The following is a 21,607-nucleotide window of genomic DNA, read 5'->3' as shown; positions in this document are numbered from 1 at the left end:
GTGTGAGTCATCTTACGACTGTACGAATTGTACCTGAGGAGGTACAGTTGAAGTGTCATTGCTCGGAAGCGATCCTCATGCATCCAGCCACTACGAAGGAAGAGATTGCCCATCTTCATGCTTTCCAACTTCCTGAGGCTGATTTCACTCCCGATAAGAAGCAGGAACCGTATTCACCGAATGACTTGAAGTTTGTTAGGCTTATGGAAAGGGAGATTCCGGAAGAAGCTACTGTCGTTCCTAAAGATCCTGAAGTGAACAGCAACACTCATGTCTCAGTAAAAGAGGTAGATGAGCTCGAGTTAGGACGATTTGATCATCTCTCTAGTTGGTATCGAGTAAAGAGAGCTGTGGCAAACTGTCTCCATCTGAAATCATACTTACAGAGATGCTGCCATGCAAGACGAGATGGGAAAGATGTCAAGAAAGTTGTGATGGAACCTCTGACTACTGAACTACTTCTTCATGCAGAGAAGGAAATCATGAGACTGATTCAGAGGAGGACATTTGATGAAGTGAAATCTTCAGGGATCAGCAAGTCTCACATCGAACGAGAAAGAAGGCGTCATTACAAGGAGACCAGTCGCTTGTATCCTCTTGACCCATTTATAGATGATGATGATGGCATCCTTAGAGTTGGAGGACGTTTGAGGAGATCTGACCTCTCATTTGAAAGCAAACATCCTGTCATCCTCCCTCAAACTCACCTGACCATCTCAATTGTACTTCAGCGTCATAATGAATTCTGGTGTCGATGGAAGAAGGAGTTTCTTTGTCAGCTTCAGTCGCGACAGAAATGGATCAAGCCACATCGCATCACGAAAATAGGAGATGTAGTGATTATTAAAGACGATAACACTCCTCGCAATGTTTGGCCTCTTGGAAGAATCGTTGAACTATATCAATCAAAGGATGACTACAATCGTAAGGTTAGGGTCATGGTATGAGACAGAAAATTAGACAATGTGGGAAAACGAAGTAACCCAGTGACTTACCTTGATCGTCCTATCCACATGCTAGTTTTTCTTCTTCTGAGTGAAGACCAGGAATAATTCCCAGCCAAGGAGCCAACGTGACTCATTAAGAAAGACTAAAATGCTCATACAGAATCTGATAATTTTCAAGTTAATTTGATGATTCGATCTGGACTATAATTCACCAAAACTTTCTTTGAGAACTCTGCATGGAGCACAGTCTGAACTCTAGACTAATCATAAGATATGAATACATCAATTTGTGGGTTATGGAAACAGAAATTGACTGTGTAAAAATTTTGAAGTAAAACTTTGATTTTACTGTCGTTCTAAACATTCTGAGTCTGATTTAAGACTATATTGCTTCGTGAATTTCAGACAATGAGTCTGATTATTGGACAATAATTGCTTAATCATGTTGTTTTTTATACACAATCAAATTCAATTTGATCGAACATACATCGGTCTGGAAATTAGACATATTCTTCTCTTCATTTTCTTTCAGAAGAAAATTAACAATTTTGTATATTGCATATTTTCAAAGTTTTATAAAGATGCAAGGTGGAGAAAGTCTTGAGAACAAGTACGTTTCCAGTCGTATTCAAACTTTTCAAAGATGACTTTGTGTGTATTTCAGAATATTTCAATATTTTCATATACATGTATATAATGAGCAGGAAGAACGCATAAGTATATATCATAGAATGTTGAAATCTTCCAAGGAAGAGTGTTGATTTATCTAAAACATCTAAAGTTTTGACTGAATTCAAGTTGAATTCATCTGAGCTATGGTACACTATGCAATTTGTCTTTCTATTATATTGATGCAGATTATATACACGTATCTCACATGCATCGAGGTCTGAATCTATATATATGATGTCTGAAGATGAGATTATAAAATTTATAACAACGATTGTCTTCCTTTTTGGCAGAAGCCTTTTTTCTTGGTTTAGATAAATATTCCATGAAAATAGAGGAAAGGTACAAATATTGGAGGTCAAGTTCGTATTCTACCAAAATGATTTGTTTCTTGATTATGAATACTTATTGATTTCTTGAAGTAGTCAAATTGTGTGAACTTGATGTTTTTATCTATATACAAAAAAAGGTGAAAGGCAGAAAAGTAGTAAATTGATGTTTTTGTTTTAGATTGAAAGCCTTTCGAGTACTACGACACTTTCGAATTGGATTTACGCTTGTAAATTATTGTCAAAATTCAAGTATGACATTTTGCGATATCAATGTTTCATTATCATGTTTTGAAAGATGTAGTTTGAGTTTCTCATCATTTGTATATAGTACTTAGTGTATCATCTTATGGTTGATGGTATAATTTTACAGCCAGGGAATGTGATTTCGTGAAAATTTTCTAGGAAACGTTCATGTATACTTAGTCTAGTAGCGTAAATTTATCTTTTAGAAGTATACATGTATGTATTCTATAAAGTACTTAAATTTAGATTTATTCATTGCAGATGTTTTCTTGAGGTAAATTAATGCTTAATTTAAAGGAGCCATGTGATGAAAGTACATCTGAATTGATAAATTAGCGCACCAAAATTAGCGCAGAAGTGATTTAGCACTTTTTGTATATATACTTTCACTATTGCACTACCTGATTAACATATTTGTATCTAGCACTCCCTTAGTCAATGTGTACACTTACATAGCACCATGACAGTGCATTTGATTTTTGGACATTGGGTTGTGTGAGGGACCAGGATTTTGCCCTTCAAAATCACAAACATCCTGGCTCAGAAGACATTCAATTTACTTGAGAAAGCAAGCAAAGAGTTTTCACTGTGGCTGTAGTGAGGTCGACAACAAAAGACAAGCGAACAAAGGCCTCTACAGGATTTCGTTGTTTAATCGATTAATCTGATATCAAATCCATACAATCAATCCAATTGGTAGTTTTAATCCTTTGAATCCAATTGGTACTTTTAATCCTTCTTTCGAACCAATTCGTTCCTTTTTCTTTATCATTGACTCCACAGTTTTCACGGATTAAAGATATCAATCAGATTAAAGGAACGAATTGGTTCGAAAGAAGGATTAAAAGTACCAATTGGATTCAAAGGATTAAAACTACCAATTGGATTGATTGTATGGATTTGATATCAGATTAATCGATTAAACAACGAAATCCTGTAGAGGCCTTTGTTCGCTTGTCTTTTGTTGTCGACCTCACTACAGCCACACCTACAATACCGAGTTATATCTGCTTGGACACCATGCCAATAAAAATTAGCTAAAACCTTATCAGTTACTTTCTTTACACCTTGGTGACCCCCCAATTATACTCTCATGAGCTAACTTCAACACAGCTTGCCTATAGGGTTTAGGAACAACTAACTGCCTAACTTCATTACCACTAAGCACAGACTTTGGTTGAAAAACCCTGTGTAACAATCCACCATCAAAGACAAAATATGAACTATGTCCTGAAATTTCACTATCTTCACGATCTTTACTATTCAAACTGGCATACTCCATCGCTTTCTTTAGCGTTGGGTCAGCCATCTGAGCCTCTTTGATGTCTTCTGAAGAAACATCAGGTATAGCTGACGGAACCTTCTAAGTCGGCCGTGGCCGCTGAGCTTCACGAACTTGAGCTCGAGTCTGAACTGCCATGTTCACATGGTCATGCGACTTGCATGGTTGACCAGGTTTCCAATCTGGAATTGGATCCTTTGCTGGTCTCACATTGTCAATTTCACCAAGAACTACGTCAAATACAGGCGTCTCTACGCACAAAGCTTCTACCTTGCCAACAAACCAAGGAGAATCAATGTTGACCCTAGCTATTGGGAACTTCCTAATTGTTTGGTCAATTAAGACACACCACTTAGACTGACCAGTAAACTGTTCTGGCAATACCAGTGACTTCTTCACGATTACACCTGAACAACCTGTATCCCTAAGGACGCTCACATCATGTGATTCAAGTTTCCCATTCCTAACTGGAAGCTTATCATGCCAACGACGCTTACAAGTAGCACACATACTAGTGACTTCCCTATGCCTTTCTATCTCTAGAATTTCTTTAGAAGGAGATTCAATATACTCAGCAGAAGACACTAAGAACTCTCCTAACTCTACACTATCAGTGATCTGAGTTTCCTGAGACCCAGAAGAACTACAAGTGGGACAACTACCTGATGTCTGTTTCCCTACTAAATCTTGAGTTTCTCTTAACTGATTCTTTTGGTTCCTACGCTTACCTATTGGTGGCTTCGGAGAACTAACTAAACTAAACTAACTAAAAGCATGGACCCTTCCTACGATGGCCTGATTGTTCACCCTTAGTCTTGTTCTCAGCAATTGGCGCATTGGATACCGCAGTATTACCCTTAGGTTTACTCTTATGGTTCAAGGGGGAATTCTTTTTAGGTACTCCAAAATGACCCCCATGTGCCTCAACAAATGTATCTGCCAGACCTGCCATCTCATCTGCAGATTTTGGTTTTCTTTCTTTTAGAAATAACGCTAGTGCTTGACCTCCTTTCTCTAAGACTTGCTGCATTAGAAGTAATTGTACAATACCATCATATGAGCGCTGATTTTCAGACCATTCTATCCACTTATCTAAATAATGGGACAACCTTGAAACAAACTGACTAGGAGTCTCTCCTACCTCGGGATTAGAAAATCTGAATTTCTTACGGAAATCATCTGCCGTGAGTTCAAATCTCTTCAACAAAGCATCCTTCAGTGTTGCATAATCTTTTGCCTGATCAGCTGACAACCTTGAGTACACATCTAACGACTTACCACAAAGTAAAGCACTAAGACTTATGGCCCAGCTAGTCTGCGGCCAACCCTGATTTGCAGCATAGCGTTCAAATCTATTAAGATACGCATCCATACTATCCTTTCCTTCCGTGAAAAGAGGGAGTTTAGGGGAAGGGGCCAAAGAACGACGGTCACACCGTCACTACTTCCTACTTCGGAACTACTCTGGATACGAGCTAATTCAAGTTTCTTATCTAATAACATTCCCTCTTGTTTTTGTAACTCGATCTGTTGTTGCCTATCTTCCCTAGCTGCATGTCGCTCATCTCGAGCTAATTTTTCTCTCTGTTCAACAAATGACAAAAGGTCTTGACCTGTAAACCCTAACTCTCTCCCTAACTCAAACAAATTTGAATCCATGGTTGATCCTAAACTGTTAGAAATAGATATGTTAGGTTAACAGACTCTTTGTTTAGAATTTGCTTTCTCTTACCAATATCCCAATGTCACTTGTTTGTGCCAGAAGCTTGCAACCACAGTGCGAGAGTTCCGTCTCCTCGAACCGTCACAAATGTCACTGATCTGAAATACCTAATCAGGACAAAACAAATAAACACATCTCATGAACATACATGTTACACTCGCTAATTCCAACATCAATAAGCCTTGAAAAGTTATAGGAATATTACAGTTAACTATTTCCCTTCAACATGAATAATCCTTGACTTTAACTAGGAATTTTACAGCTAAGTACCTCCCGGACAAGCCCACAAATGTCACGAGCGAAACTGCTCTAATTAACTTATTAATCTACAGGCTACTTAACCACCTCGAATAGAAGACCAAAGGATATTCAAGATAAAAATGAAGTGATCAATCTAATGTCACAAAATATAATAAGTCATTTCATTGAATCGTTGAGAACATAAGTATATTGTCAAACAGATATTCAATAAATCTTTGCATATAGAAATCATAAAATGGCATATATGCATAAGAGAAGGAGTATAATCATCATTGATTGTCCCATGTTTATGGGAAGAGATCGATCTGAAAATAGGCCTTTAAATTATGTTACCGAAAGTCTTGGAAAGTTTATCGATTGCTTGATCAAACCTTAATCGGGTAAATGTGGAGTTCGAAAACAGAAGAGATCGACAAACCACGACGACTACGAAGATTGGCCGATTATAACGCGGAACAAGTATGCCGATGATCGACGACGAAGAACGATGACAAACGCGACTCGGACGTCATCAGCGAAGACCCGTGTCCTTGACGAACGAAGAACCAGAGTTGAGTTGAAGCTCTCACTACGAAGAATTACGGTCGAGTCCGACGAACAGTAGCTTCGGCTGACTGAATTGAGTCATTCCCCTCGAATGACATTGTGACTCATGACCTTGACATCGAGGGTAGGTGCTACCCTGACCTACGTTGACTCCACATTGACTCTGGGCTGACCCTAGGTTGACAGCCGTGATTCGGCATCGAGTAGAAAGGAACCTCCCCGCACTGGGTAGGGTGGCACACGCCCTTTTCCTTGGTTAGGAAACACCCCAAATTGGACCTTCTTCTCCGAGATCAAAAGTGAGAGTGAGCTGCCTTGGCTTTTCTTGCCAGCACACCAAACAGAACTATGAAACACAAAGAGTCTGTAATCCTATACACTTGTTAAACTATAGTCTACTTATTATGACAACCCAGCCTGTTAAAATACCAGGCAACCTATCATGCCTACAGTTTAGTTACTAAGGTATGCAGTCCACATCTGTACATGGAGTTTAACAAAACATGGACTTTAACAAAAGGGTTATCTAATTTTGAATAAGATCCTACAAAGCCTATAAGGAATGCACCGCTAAAATGTATTACATGAGGGAGAGAATTAAAATAAACAATTTTTAGATCTAATATAAATCTATGACGGCAAGAATGATCACACAGTCGCACATGAGTTCATCATTAGCGATTAGCTACATGTACGAATTTCATTACAGCGAAGGATATTTTGAACGTGGCTCTGAAAAAAACTCAGATAAAATTGTCAATATAAGTGTATATTTGTAACTTTAAAATACTGCTTATGCCATTTAAAATGATGCTGCCATTATATATTTATTCTTAATTTGAATACATTGTAAAATCTTTTAATTGGAAAGAGACATTAAAAAAGACGAAAATTCATAGACTTGTAAGAAACTGAATAAGTGCAAGTAAAAAAAAATCTACAATATAATTCAAAAGGTGTTTCCTTTTAGATAATATTTGCAATGAAAACACTTAATGAATTATAGATGATTGTTGTGGAATTCATGGCATACCGAGGGAGGGGGATATTAATAGGGGGAATCAAATTGGGCCTACTTTCTGCACATGAACTACACATCAATGGCGGAGGGGGGGGGGGCTAACATAGGGCTTGTGACGTACTCGTAATTGTACTTCGATGCGAAGTAGCCAGCATGACAAGAGAGGAGGCTTGGAAAATTTGCTATTTTAACTTATTTAGCAGTAAAACGGAAAATGTATCGTCGACCCGTTTTCTTTTCCATTCGTTCGCTCTTTTTGTGTTTTTTTTATTCAACAAAAAAAAATGTTTTCGGTAGTCGCCTTTCAAATCCCCCCATCATGACGTTATGTATTTATATGCCATTAACGAATGTGTTACAATTGATTTATCAATCAAAATGATGATGTTGCAAAATACAATAAATTCCTTTATTCCACTGCAAACCAAAGGAATCCACCCATACATTTGCAAGGTCATATTTAATGGCATTATTGGAATCGGTATAGTGGTGAAACGATCAGATATCTTTTTTCCACGACCTTCGTTTGGGCCAACAATTTGTAAATGAGTTGCTAAAATTATTTTTGTTTTTAATCTAATATACAGTTGATGCCTCCATTGTTGGCACAAAACCATCTGTTCAACTTCTTAACGGATCCAGTGCTATCCTACCCTGTCAGTACCATTATGCTGTATATGAGATATACTGGGTATACCAGAATGGCCACAATGAATCCGGAGACACTCTTGTGCAATTGGACATGTTCTTTAACACTGGCAAACGTAATGCCGTTGACGGAGAGCGTTTTAACATCAGTAATGACTATTCTCTATTGATCGAGCCTGTCATGATGAAAGATGGTGGTCGGTACTCATGTATTGTGTCTGATATAGCATCAGGAATTTCATATAATAGTTCCACTAATGTCGCTGTATATGGTGAGTTATTTTACCATCCAGATCAACATTTTTTTGCTAGATTATTTAGATTTGGTGTACGATGGATATTGAGGGCTAGAGTCCAAGTGAAACCCGGGTTGGTTGAGTTTTATTCACGATTTGGAAAAATACATAAATATAAACAAAATAAACATTACATGATCAAATAATTACATACAACACAACAATAATTATACTTAACAATACATGTAATTCCGACGCAGTCTAGAGAATCGAGCCTGTACAAAAATCTATATCTCTATCCATCCATTCACCCACCCATCTATCTACTCCTCTCCCCCCCACCCCTCTCTCCTCTCTTCCTCTCTCCCCCTCTCTCTCCCTCTCTCTATCTATCTGTCTTTCTCCCCCCCCCCCTCTCTCTCTATACTCTCTCGCTCTCTCTGGATAATATGAAAATAGCATTAGCACCATAAAACTCCCCAAAAAAACATCCTTCACCAAACTTTGTATTAACACAATCGAAAACGACACTTGTGACTTTAACAAGTGGAATGCCTCTGGCCGTCTCACCTGCATCACGCGGTTCAATGTAGCAGCAGTGCTGACTTTGAATACTACTCTAACTCGCACAAGATGTTCAGTGATACATGGTTACTCTTATGTCCACTTTTTATGAACTAGACCAATAAACTTACAGAGATATGATGGTTATTCAACAAAAAAAACCAACATGGCCAAAGTTCATTGACCTTACATGACCTTTGACCTTGATCATGTGACCTGAAACTCGAACAGGATGTTCAGTGATACTTGATTACTCTTATGTACAAGTTTCATGAATCAGATCCATAAACTTTCAAAGTTATGATGGTAATTCAACAGATACACCCAATTCGGCCAAAGTTCATTGACCTTTGACCTTGGTCATGTGACCTGAAACGTGCACAGGATGTTCAGTGATACTTGATTACTTTAATGTCCAAGTTTAATGAACTAGACCAATAAACTTTCAAAGTTATGATGGTAATTCAACAGATACCCCCAATTCGGCCAAAGTTCATTGACCCTAAATGACCTTTGACCTTAATCATGAGATCTGAAACTTGCACAAAATTTTCAGTGATGCTTGATTACTATTATGTCCAAGTTTCATGAATCAGATCCATAAACTTTCAAAGTTATGATGGGAATTCAACAGATATCCACAATTCGGCCAAAGTTCATTGACCCTAAATGACCTTTGACCTTGGTCATGTGACGTGAAACTCATGCAGGATGTTTAGTGATACTTGATTAACCTTATGTCCAAGTTTCATGAACTAGGTCCATATACTTTCTAAGTTATGATGTCATTTCAAAAACTTAACCTCAGGTTAAGATTTGATGTTGACGCCGCCGCCGCCGTCGGAAAAGCGGCGCCTATAGTCTCACTTTGCTTCGCAGGTGAGACAAAAATGGTCATTTTTAATTCAATCTTTGATTGATAGATTGATTGATTGATAGCATTTATTCCATTCATCATAAAAAACAAATACAAGGCACATACAAAGTTTACATAAATTACATAAGAAAATTTCAAATATCACAATAATAAAATCTGGAAAACAGTTGAATAAAAAGAAAAGAGTGTACATAATTTATAAATGAATGAGGAGGCAACTAGAAAGGGAAAGCCTTATTAGCGTTGCCACCTTAACAAAATCTGGAAAATGAATATATATATGATATTGTAAAATGCAAAATGTAATAAATACTGAATACCAGATATAAACATTGAACATAAAAGGGGAAAACACAAATTATAACACAATGACAATATACACTAATAATATATAAACGATTAAAAAAAAAATGATCATACATTATTTGAATATTTACTGATAAGTTGGGTTTTATATCTCCTTTTAAAAACATTTAAAGATGGGCTAGATTTAACAAAAATTGGTAACTTGTTCCAGATAACGGGTCCTTTGTAAAAAATACAATTCTTAGCTAAGGAGGTGCGTATTTTGGGTATATGGAAGTCTGCAGATCCTCGCGTATGATAAGAATGAACATCAGCATTGTAACAAAATATTTCTGAGATATTGTTTGGAATAAAGCTTTTGAAACATAAGTACATAAAAATTGCAATTTCATATTCAGAAAAATCATAAACATTCAACAAATTTAATTGACTAAACAGCGGCTTGGTATGGGCAAGAAAATTGGCATGTGTTATAATTCTCACTGCTCTTTTTTGTAGCCGGTATAAACGTTGCATTGAGTATGAAGTACAAGAACTCCAGGCAATATTACAATATCGAAAATATGGTGAAATAATGGAATTATAAATCATTTTGAGAATCTTTTTTGGAAAAAACTTTAACTTGTTAAGGATACCTATACTTTTCGAAATTTTCATGCAGATGACATCAATGTGTTCATTAAATGATAACCTACTATCAATAGTCACACCCAGAAATTTTAAAGAAGTACATCTATTAATAATGTTATCATTCATAGAAACAACTATATTATTATAATCAATTATCTTGTTAGAAAAAATCATGTAATGAGTTTTATTAGTGTTTAAAACCAATCTATTGGAGATCAACCATGAATTTATTTTATTGATTTCGTTATTAAAATTGAGAATTAGATTTGCAATATTATAATCACTCAAGAACACGCTGGTGTCATCTGCAAATAGTATATATTGAAGAATGTGGGATGAATTACAAATGTCATTCATATAAATCAAAAACAAAAGCGGGCCAAGTATGGATCCCTGGGGTACTCCACATCCAATGACCTGTAAATCAGACTTGTGATTGTTAACTAAGACATATTGCATACGATTTGACAAATAACTTTTAAAAAGATCTAAAAGAACACCTCGTACACCATAATTATTTAATTTACATAAAAGAATTGAATGATCTAAAGTATCAAAAGCTTTGCTTAAATCAAGAAATAATCCAATAAGTATTTTCTTGTTATCTAGTGAATTACAAACTTTACAAACAAAATCAACTAAGGCAGAAGATGTGGAGTACCCAGGACGAAAACCGTATTGGCTATTAGATAAAATATTGAATTGAACAAGGAATTTAAACAATCGATTATAAATACACTTTTCATATATTTTGGAAAATACAGGTAACACAGAAATTGGTCGATAATTATTAGAACTTGCATGAGAACCGCCTTTAAATAAGGGTATAACTTTGGCAATTTTTAAGTTATCAGGAAAAATTCCTGTCAACATCGAACAATTGAAAATATCGCTTAATGGAAAACAGATAATATGAATAACTCTTTTAACGATAGAAATATCAATATCATCAAAGCCAGTACTTGGTCGATTTTTGAGATTACAAACAACATTGATTATTTCTTTTGGAGTAATGGGCATAAAAAAGGCAGATTGATCATTTCTATCTAAATATTGCACAAAATTACAAGTGAAATCAGAAGTAATATTTTGCTGTAAAGAAGGTCCAATATTGATAAAATATTTGTTGAATTCATTAGCGATTTCATTATTTTCTTTAAATGATCGATCACCTACAATAAGTTCCTCAATGAAGGTGTTTTTAGAAAATTTACCCATGGATTTGTTTATTAGTTTCCATGTTTTTTTCATATCAAATTGAACTTGTAAAAATTTGTTGTGATAATACTCATTTCGAATTCTTTTGATTTTATTATTACATTCATTTCTATATATTTTATAAAATTGATGATTTTTAGTAGTTGGAAATTTCATATATTTCTTATATAAACGATATTTCTTTTTGCACATTTTACGTAAATTCTCATTAAACCACATTTTATCTTTTCTTGGCCTTTTGGGTTTCTGAACCTTTGGAAAACAAACATCATATAGAGACTTGAATTTGTTTAAAAAATAATTATAAGTGACATTAGGATCTCTATCATCAAATTGCCAGTATTCGGCTTTGAGTTTTTCTGTAAATGTTTTAATATTATTTTCACATATATCACGTTTTATGATTGGAATGTATTCTTCATTATCGATTATAGTATTATTAATCCAAAAAATTGGAAGGTGGTCGCTGATATCAGCAAATATAATACCACTATTAATAGTTTCTATGTTATTGTTATTAGTGAATATATTATCAATTAATGTAGCTGAATTCATAGTAATACGAGTAGGATAGTGTATAACTGGAAAGAATGAATTAACCATAAGTACATCAAGAAAATCACTAACTTGAGGGCAAGAATTGGCATTGAGTAAATTTATATTAAAGTCTCCAGCGATGTATACAAATTTGTTTTCTTTATTAATTATATTAATAACAGTATTTAAAGAGACAATGAAATTCTGGAAAGATGTATTCGGTGGTCTGTAGACACTGCCAAAAATTATATTTTTCTTTTTTGTTTTTATTTCAATGAATACAGATTCCAATTCTGCAGTATTTGTATCAAGATCGAATCTATGAGAATAACTTAAATTATCTCGTATATAAATGCCTACCCCGCCTCCAGAACGGGTATTACGACAGTTACCGATAAATTCGTAGCTATTGATATTATACACTGGGTCATTAATTTTCATCCAAGTTTCTGTTGTTGCTATTGCACAAAGTTTATAATCGATCATATTTAAAAAGGTTTCAAGGTGCAGAATATTTTTCTTAATGCTTCTGCAATTTATATGAATACACGAAAATGAGTTATCAAGATTTTGTCTAGCAGTAAATGTATTGAATTCATCGGGGGTAAAAAAGTTTTGGAGAGGACCATTTGTAAATTCATCATTAATTAAAGGAGATAATTGATCAGATATTGAAGTAGAATGCAAAGTATTGAGAAATTGGAGATACAATTCACGATCAGGCATAATCAAAGTTTATTTACAATTAAGTAAAAACCAAAAATATATATATACATATACTTAATCAGTCTAATTAGAAAAAGAATTACATTTCCACCGGAAAAGGAAACCATTCAAGAAATTGCTAAAAAGCAATGGAATATCATGTTCATTACACCAATGGTATATCAAAATAATGTCAGATAGAGTTTAGGTCTGAAAGACCAGAGATGAGTTTTTTCATTTCATGTCCGCCTGTAGATTTGACCAAGGCAAATACACGTCCGTCAACAGTCCAGGAAGCCTTCACACTTGAGTGTTTAGACGTCTGGAAGAGGAGATTCGAATTTTTCTTTGTCAGATCCTCAACAATCACTGTTCCTGAGCCTTTTAATTTTCTTCTATTTTTCATCATCATTCGTTTCGGCCTGTATGAAGTGAATTTTACAATGATCGGTGGAGGTGCTAACTTGGCGTTACGGGCCACGCCGGCGTATGATCCTTGGGGTTGAACATCATTACTGATAGTTGGACGGCGAAGACGATGGGATCGATCAATGTCGCATAGTGTAAGATCGATACCAATCTGCTTAGCAACGTTACGAACGATCTCGTCGGTATCTTCATCAGGAGTAGACTTAACTCCCAGGATACGGATATTATTGCGACGGGAGTACTGCTCGATGTGGTCAATCCTATTTAACAAAGCATTGGTGTTAGTCGTGTTATCAGAAACCGATTTTTCAAGATCACGGAGTTGCTTCATTTTACTATCGATAGATATCTCAAGAACATGTAGACTAGCGAGCTTCTCATCAAGTATTTCACGTAAGTTATTTTCGCGCTTAACCATGTCATCATTGAGTTTTTGTCTCTCGCGTTCCATTGCCACCGCCACCGCTCTTTGAACGACTGTATCAATACGATCTAAGTACGCTGGACTTTGTTTAGATCCAGTCAACGATGGAGCAGAGGGAGGGGTACATGGATCAGCTGAGTGCAAACGGCCCCTCGATCTAGTGTGTTGATGACCTCGACTTGTTAAATGATTTGTCGCCCTCATGCGGCAGATAATTAACGATACGTTGAAACCGGCAAAATTGAATTGTTGATTGCCTTAAATTTGATGAAATCGCTGATATAAAAGGATTTGAGCCAACGAAAGGGCATAGAGGTCAGTAAAATATAAGATTTAACAATTGCTTTCAATAAAATAAGTGTTGTGTACAGGATTATAAAGATTAAGAAGGAACCAAATGATTGCACTATTTGTAGATGACACGTACGCAAATACACAGTGTACTGTACGAGTAGAAATGTCATGCATATAGTTGTGTTATGAAATGTACAAGATAAATTGCACTTGTATTCCAAGCAATGATGTGAGACGTACAATTATGTGAGAATGATAGGTTTATTACTGACCACAGATATGAAAGGATTTTGAAGGATGAGTAGATTCAAGACAATTTAGACAAATCCAAAGATGACCTCACAGTGATTGGAACTCAGACTTACATGAAAGGGCATAGGTGGGACAATGTGTTATCATTTTCTTATTGTATCACCCTTAAGGTATTGCTCTAATATGATTCTTCTTTAACGCATGAGGTTTATGACTTGCATGACAAATGAGTATATGGTTAGATCCAAGCATGCAATGTGTTGGGTTTAATTAGCCAAGATTATAGGGTTGTGATCGATTCATCATATAATAGATATCGCTTATTTGGGTAACTGTTTTGAAGCATGATAGCACAGTTTGAGACTAGATTTATTTGCATGTGCTTATTATTCTTGCAATTTATATCTTTGTCATGCAGTTTTCACGGAGTTGAACGACATGGAAGCAAACAATAATAAACGCTAGACAACTTCAGTTGAGACCTGTGCCTCGTATTCATTTATAGCTCTTGTGGCTCTGCCACAGCTACAGTTGTCCTCAAAATTATTCATACCCCTTGTGGAAAAACATTCTTTGGTAGATTCTTTACTTGTAAAAGCTATTATGATGTAACTTTATTTGTATTTTTTGTCTGCTTGTTGCTATGCATGATTTGACATATGAGCTGGCAAGTCTTCATTAGCATAATAATAGATAGGGTCGAAAGTTATTTTTTGCACTTGTTCAGAATTATTCATACCCTTGCCAATACCTAAACAAAAATGTCCTTTTATGACAATGCGCATTATTTTCACTGTCTGGGAATGTGCTATTCTTTGTTCTATAGTTATTTCAAGATGTTCCAATGAATTAAATACCCTCTTTGTTAAACAAGCCATTAAACAATGATGGAAAATAGCATCTTTCTAAAAGGGTATAAATAGAGGAAAGCATTCTGGATACTCGCAGTCTCTGATAATCATGGCCAAGAAGAAGGAGCTCAGTGAGGACCTACGGCAACGTCTTGTGAATGCCCACATTGAGGGAAAAGGTTACAAGGCCATTTCAAAGCAGTATGACGTCCCTGTGGCAACAGTCCAGAGCGTAATCCAGAAGCACAAGAGGTACAACACTGTGAAGAACCTTAGTGGGCGTGGCAGGAAGTGCAAGGTGTCCCCTAAACTTGCCAGGAACATCTGCAGAGAGGTAACTGTTTTGAAGCATGATAGCACAGTTTGAGACTAGATTTATTTGCATGTGCTTATTATTCTTGCAATTTATATCTTTGTCATGCAGTTTTCACGGAGTTGAACGACATGGAAACAAACAATAATAAACGCTAGACAACTTCAGTTGAGACCTGTGCCTCGTATTCATTTATAGCTCTTGTGGCTCTGCCACAGCTACAGTGAAAACTCTACTCTCTAGCCATGCTGAGGTTCGAATTCTATCGCCGTTAAAGAGTCGGACTGTCTTCGCAATTATCATCAACGGAAGTCATCTGAAAATGTCTACTCATCACGAGGAAAGCTTATCTGAACCTGGAGCAGTCGGAGGTGACAAGCGAATTCGTCAACCTACCAATAAGGGATTACAATGGCAGTTAGAAGTGAAGGAAAAGAAATGGAAAAGCTGCATTACTTCATGGAGAAGATCATCAACGAAATTAAGGGCTCTTCTTACTGATGAAGATGCAGAAGTTAATGCCATAAAATCCCACAGAGATGCTCTGCAGGCAATTACGGATGATGCTATAACAGCTCAAGAAGAATTTTCTGCAGCTGCAAAGATGCTTTCTAAAGAGGAAAATAGTGAAGCAAAACTTGATGAGCTAGAGGAAGAACATTCAGTTCTAATGAAACAAACGTACAACCGAGTGAGAGCCACCCAAGGAAGTTTGAGATTGTCTACGTCAAGTTCTTCATCGAAACGTCGATGTCAACAATGGCTTGATCAACAGTTACAACCCAACAATACAGATGACGTTCAAAGTGATAAAGTACGTCAAGAAAACAGGGTTGAAAAGAAAGTCAATGCTGACAAAGCAATTCCAAACGAAGATCTCAGACCTAGACAACAACAAACATTTGAGGAGCCTGCAAATCTTGTGCAAGAGCCTCATCAAGACCCAGAATTCCTCACATCATGTCTGATTGACCAGATGCGACTCAATCGACTCCCTATTCCAGAGCCACCAGTCTTTGATGGAAGCCCCCTACAGTATCCGGCTTGGAAGAGAGCTTATGACATGCTCATTGAAAGGAAAGGAATCATGCCAGAAGACAAGTTTTACTACTTGTTGAAATACCTAAAGGGCTGTCCCTTTGAGTTAGTTCAGGGATACTCACTCCCTAGTGACGACCATGCTTACGCAATCGCAAGACAGGAATTGGACAAACGTTATGGAGACACGTTTGTCTTGTCCAATGCATTTCGAGACAAGCTAGATGCATGGCCTAAGATAGGTGCAAGGGACTCAGATGGCCTGCGAAGATATGGCGATTTTCTACGTCAGTGTTTTGCTACATCTCAGGTTGTACATCATTTGAAACACCTAGACGATGAGAGGGAGAACAGAAAGCTATTGTCAAAGCTTCCAGACTGGCTCACGCATAGATGGGGTCGGAAGGTTGTTCAATGGAGAAGAGATACAAACTCATTCCCTCCATTCCCTGTCTTTGTGAACTTTATCGTAGAAGAAGCAGAGGTAGCAAGTGTATCAGTAACGTCTGTTCAGGAAAGGAAGCCATCGTCTAAAGCTAGGACTCTATCTACTGGCATACAGAAGAAAGATGAAGGAAACAAGAAGAAACTCGGCTGTCTTTTTTGCAAAGGACAGCACCGTCTGGCAGAGTGTACTTCTTTCGCATCACAGCCTATGGAAGAGAAGAGAAAATTTGTCCACAAATGTAATCTGTGCTTCGGATGTCTTAAGCCTGGTCATAGATCGAAGGAATGTCGCTATAAGAGCACTTGTTCGAGGTGTAAGAAAAGACATCCTACACCACTTCATGATGATAATTGGAGTAGTAAGCGACAATCTAAGGAAGATGACTCTCTACGTGAGGCAGAGGAATCTCATTCATCCCATGCATCAAGCAACAGGAGTAGCTCCCATACTTCAAAAACCTCTTCTATTGTTCCAGTTTGGTTATCCCATACTTCAACGCCAAAGGAGATGTTGGTATATGCAATGCTTGATACCCAATCTGACACAACGTTTATCCTTCGAAGGACGAATGAAAAAATGGGAGTTACAGGAACAGAGGTCAACCTACTCTCAACAATGTCCAAGGCTGAGGAAAGAGTTGCAAGCGAGAAAATTAAAGGTCTCAAGGTGAGGGCCTTGAATGGTAATAAGGAGATTATGTTACCACCATCTTATACCCGTGATATCATGCCGGCGAATAGAACTCACATTCCAACGCCTGAAGTCGTCGAGAATCTTACCTATCTGGAGTCCATTAAAGATCACCTATCGCCATTAATGGATTGTGAGATAGCCTTACTTATAGGCTATGATTGTCCTACTGCACTTACTCCTCGAGCTGTCATTCCCCCACCGGTACATGGAGGACCTTTCGCAATGCAGACTGACCTGGGATGGAGTGTCATAGGCATGGTGGACCATGGCTGTAATGATAATGACCCAATAGGTATAAGCCATCGTACCATGGTGAAGGTCCTTCCTGAGGAAGTGCGGCTAGACAGTCATCCTACAGAAGTCATGTTCTCATGCCAATCCACAGTTAGAGAGGAGATAGCACCTCATCAAGTCGTCAAGCTCTTAGAAGCAGATTTTGCCCCTGAAAGAGCACAACGTCATTACTCTCAGAATGATACCAAGTTTCTGAAACTAATGGAGGAGCAGATTCGAGTCACAGGCAATGGACACTACGAAACACCCCTTCCTTCAAAGAAACACATCCTAAGCTGCCAAACAACAGGAATATGGCTTTGAAGAGGTTAGGCAGCTTAAAGAGAAAATTTGAAAAGGACTCTGAGTATCATAAGCTTTATACTCAAAAGATTCAGGCACTGATAGAGAAGGGTTATGCAGAATATGTTCCAAACTCATCTAGGGAAGCTGACACATTTTGGTACATCCCTCACCATGGAGTGCAGCAACCCAACAAGCTTCGTGTGGTTTTTGATTGTAGTGCACAATGCAACGGTGAGGCACTGAACCACCATCTGTTAACCGGTCCAGATCTGACAAATAATCTAGTTGGAGTATTATGTAGATTCCGCACCGATTATGTGGCCTTTAGTTGTGACATACAGGAGATGTTCTATCAGTTTCAAGTCAGAAGTGATCACCGTGACTATCTTCGATTCTTATGGTGGAAGGACGGAGACTATCGACAACCTGTATGTGATCTGCGTATGAGAGTACACCTTTTCGGGGCTTCATCATCACCAGGCTGTTCAAACTTCTGCCTCAAGCAGATAGCAACAGATCATGAACAGCAATTTGGAAAAGACGTAAAGGACTTTGTGCATCATGACTTTTACGTTGATGATGGTTTGAAGTCGGTCCCTACAGCTGAGAAGGCTACTGACCTGATCGTGAGGACAAGAGAGTTATGTAAGAAAGGTGGGATACACTTACACAAATTTATCTCCAACTCTCGAAAGGTGATTGAAGATGTGCCTGAAGCACAAAGAGCCAAGGATCTAACAACCAAGGAATTATTCCACAATGAATTACCAATCCAGAAGGCATTAGGAGTACAGTGGTGTGTGGAATCAGACACATTTCAGTTTCGGCTAACATTTGACCCGAAGCCTTCAACTAGACGTGGAATCTTAGCAACTGTGATGTCGGTGTATGACCCTCTAGGTCTACTAGCTCCAGTTATTCTTCCCGGCAAATTAATTCTTCAAGAATTATGCAAAGATGGTGCCGACTGGGATGATCCCCTGAACGCTGACCTCCAAGCAAGATGGGAAAAATGGAAGAACGACATTGTAAAGGTGGAGAGTCTCTCAATCAAACGATGTTTCAAGCCCAACAACTTCGGTGCAATCCAGAGGGTAGAACTCCATCATTTCTCAGATGCCAGCAGCGTAGGCTATGGTCAGTGCACCTACTTGAGACTGATAAATCAGAAGGGTGATGTACACTGTGCTCTAGTTATTGGAAAGTCCAGAGTTGCTCCTGTGAAGACACCTACGATTCCAAGACTCGAGCTAACTGCGGCTTTGCTCTCAGTCAAAGTAAGCCTGTTTCTTAAAACGGAACTGGGTCTCACAATCGACAAAGAAGTCTTTTGGACGGACAGTAGAGTCGTACTTGGTTACGTTAAGAATGAGACAAGACGTTTCCATGTATTCGTTGCTAATAGGGTGAAACAAATCAGAGATGCTTCATCACCATCTCAGTGGAAGTATGTAGAAACCAAAGATAACCCAGCTGACAAGGCATCTAGAGGGATCAGAGTTGACCAACGAGAGATGACGAAATGGCTGATTGGCCCAGAGTTCTTGTGGATGGATGACGTCGAAGATGAGAAGAATAAGGATGAAAGCACAATTCTTCCAAACGATCCTGAGGTGAAACGCTCACATGCTACAACCAAATGTGCAGAGAAATTTGATTTTGAGAGACTCAGACAATTCTCTACCTGGCATCAAGTCAAGAGGGCAGTAGCCAACTGTCTTCATCTCAAGCTTTACCTCCAGAGATGCTGTCAGGAAAAGCAAAAGGGTTCAAATAAAGCCAAGATCGCCATTCAACCTCTGTCCACCGAACTGCTTGTCAATGCTGAGAAAGAAATCATACGACACATTCAGAAAGATGCTTTCGAAGAGGAGCTACGGATATTGGGCGGCATAGGAGCTACTCGGAAGGGCAGACGTCTCGTCAAGTCTAAGAGCCGTCTACATCAATTGGATCCCTTCATAGACACTGAAGGAATTCTCAGAGTTGGAGGTAGACTGACAAGGGTTGAGGGACCATTCGAGCTTAAGCACCCTGCCATTCTCCCACAGTCTCATATTATAGAACTCCTAGTTGCCCATTGCCATGCAGAAATAGCTCACCAGGGAAGAGGAATGACAATCAACCACATCCGAGCTAAGGGATACTGGATCCTTGGTTGCAGTCACTTTGTGTCCAAGTTTATCTCCAGATGTGTGACCTGCCACAAACTTCGTCAACCAGTCCAAAGTCAGAAGATGGCTGATCTTCCCAAAGATCGGCTTACACCTAGTCCTCCGTTTACTTACTGTGGAGTGGATTGTTTTGGCCCGTGGACTATCAAAGAAGGCAGAAAAGAGTTGAAAAGGTATGGCCTCATCTTTACTTGCATGGCATCAAGAGCAATTCACATAGAAACGCTGAACTCGATGACTACTGATGCCTTCATAAATGGATTACGACGTTTCGTTTCTATACGTGGCCCTATCAGGCAGCTGAGATCAGACAGAGGGACAAACTTTACTGGTGCAGCAACTGAACTCTCAAAAGCATGGAAAGAAATGGACCAAACGAAAGTGGCATCTATTCTGCTTTCAGAGGGCTGTGACTATCTTGATTTCAAGTTCAATTCCCCAGCCTCAAGTCATATGGGAGGGGCATGGGAAAGACAGATTCGTTCAGTACGCACAATACTCGATGCATTACTGCATCGAAATGGTCACCAACTTGATGATGACTCGCTTCGTACCTTGCTCTGTGAAGCAGCTGCTATAGTCAACAGTCGTCCTTTGGCTGTGGAATTCCTCAATGAACCCAACCACCCAGAACCACTTACTCCGAACCACCTACTGACCCAAAAGACGAAGGTTATTCTGCCACCACCTGGGAGGTTTCTTCGTGAAGATGTTTACCTGAAGAAGCGCTGGAGGAGGGTTCAGCACCTGTGTAATGAGTTTTGGAGCCGATGGAGAAAAGAGTTCTTGAACCAACTGCAGTCACGAAAGAAATGGACTCGTACTCGTCGTAATATGAGAGTTGGTGATGTCGTAATCATCAAAGATGATCAGTTACCTGGAAACTTATGGCCACTTGGAAGAATCGTTGAAACGTATGAATCAAAAGACAATCGCGTTCGCAAAGTGAAGGTAGCAGTGGGTGATCGAAAACTAGCAGCATCAGGAAAGCGAACTACTTCAGTGAATTACTTAGATCGTCCGATTCACAAACTAGTTTTGATTCTACCCCAGGACGAACAGGGTTAATTCCCCGCCATGGAGCCATTTTTCATTAACTTTGAACATTTGAAAGAGACAGACTATGTGATCCATAAACTAGAAACACTAATTTGACCAATTTGGGGTCTGAACTCAGAGACTAGACCTCACCTTTGATTTTAACTCATAGACCTATTGAATCTAAATTTGGTCTGAATTGGTAGACTACCTTTGTTTGGTCGAAATCTAAATTTGGTCTGAATTCGTAGACTAATTATTGTTTGTCAAAATGTTTATTGGGTCTGAATTCAAAGAATAGTTGTTTTGTCCAAATCTGAGTTGGGTCT

The 21,607-nt window shown here is 38.1% G+C and overlaps 2 protein-coding genes and 1 long non-coding RNA gene across 3 annotated transcripts; all 3 read left to right on the top strand.

Annotated features, from left to right (window-relative positions):
- Positions 1-14,431: 14,431 nt before the first annotated feature.
- LOC121422079 lies at positions 14,432-15,475 on the top strand. Its single transcript, XR_005971111.1, has 2 exons — positions 14,432-14,472; positions 15,330-15,475. It is a non-coding gene; the product is annotated as an uncharacterized LOC121422079 (long non-coding RNA).
- Positions 15,476-15,630: 155 nt separating this feature from the next.
- Positions 15,631-18,084, top strand: LOC121421320. The gene has a single exon (XM_041616003.1). It carries the CDS (start codon positions 15,631-15,633, stop codon positions 18,082-18,084), a length of 2,454 nt encoding a protein of 817 aa, XP_041471937.1.
- A 326-nt stretch (positions 18,085-18,410) lies between these two features.
- LOC121421318 lies at positions 18,411-21,308 on the top strand. The gene has a single exon (XM_041616002.1). The coding sequence runs from the start codon at positions 18,411-18,413 to the stop codon at positions 21,306-21,308; it is 2,898 nt and encodes a 965-aa protein (XP_041471936.1).
- Positions 21,309-21,607: the final 299 nt, after the last annotated feature.

Source organism: Lytechinus variegatus, chromosome 9 (assembly GCF_018143015.1).
Source record: "Lytechinus variegatus isolate NC3 chromosome 9, Lvar_3.0, whole genome shotgun sequence".
NCBI classification, from domain to species: Eukaryota; Metazoa; Echinodermata; class Echinoidea; order Temnopleuroida; family Toxopneustidae; genus Lytechinus; species Lytechinus variegatus.
Note: the sequence above shows the minus strand (reverse complement) of the source record. Positions and strands in the feature narration are given on the sequence as shown.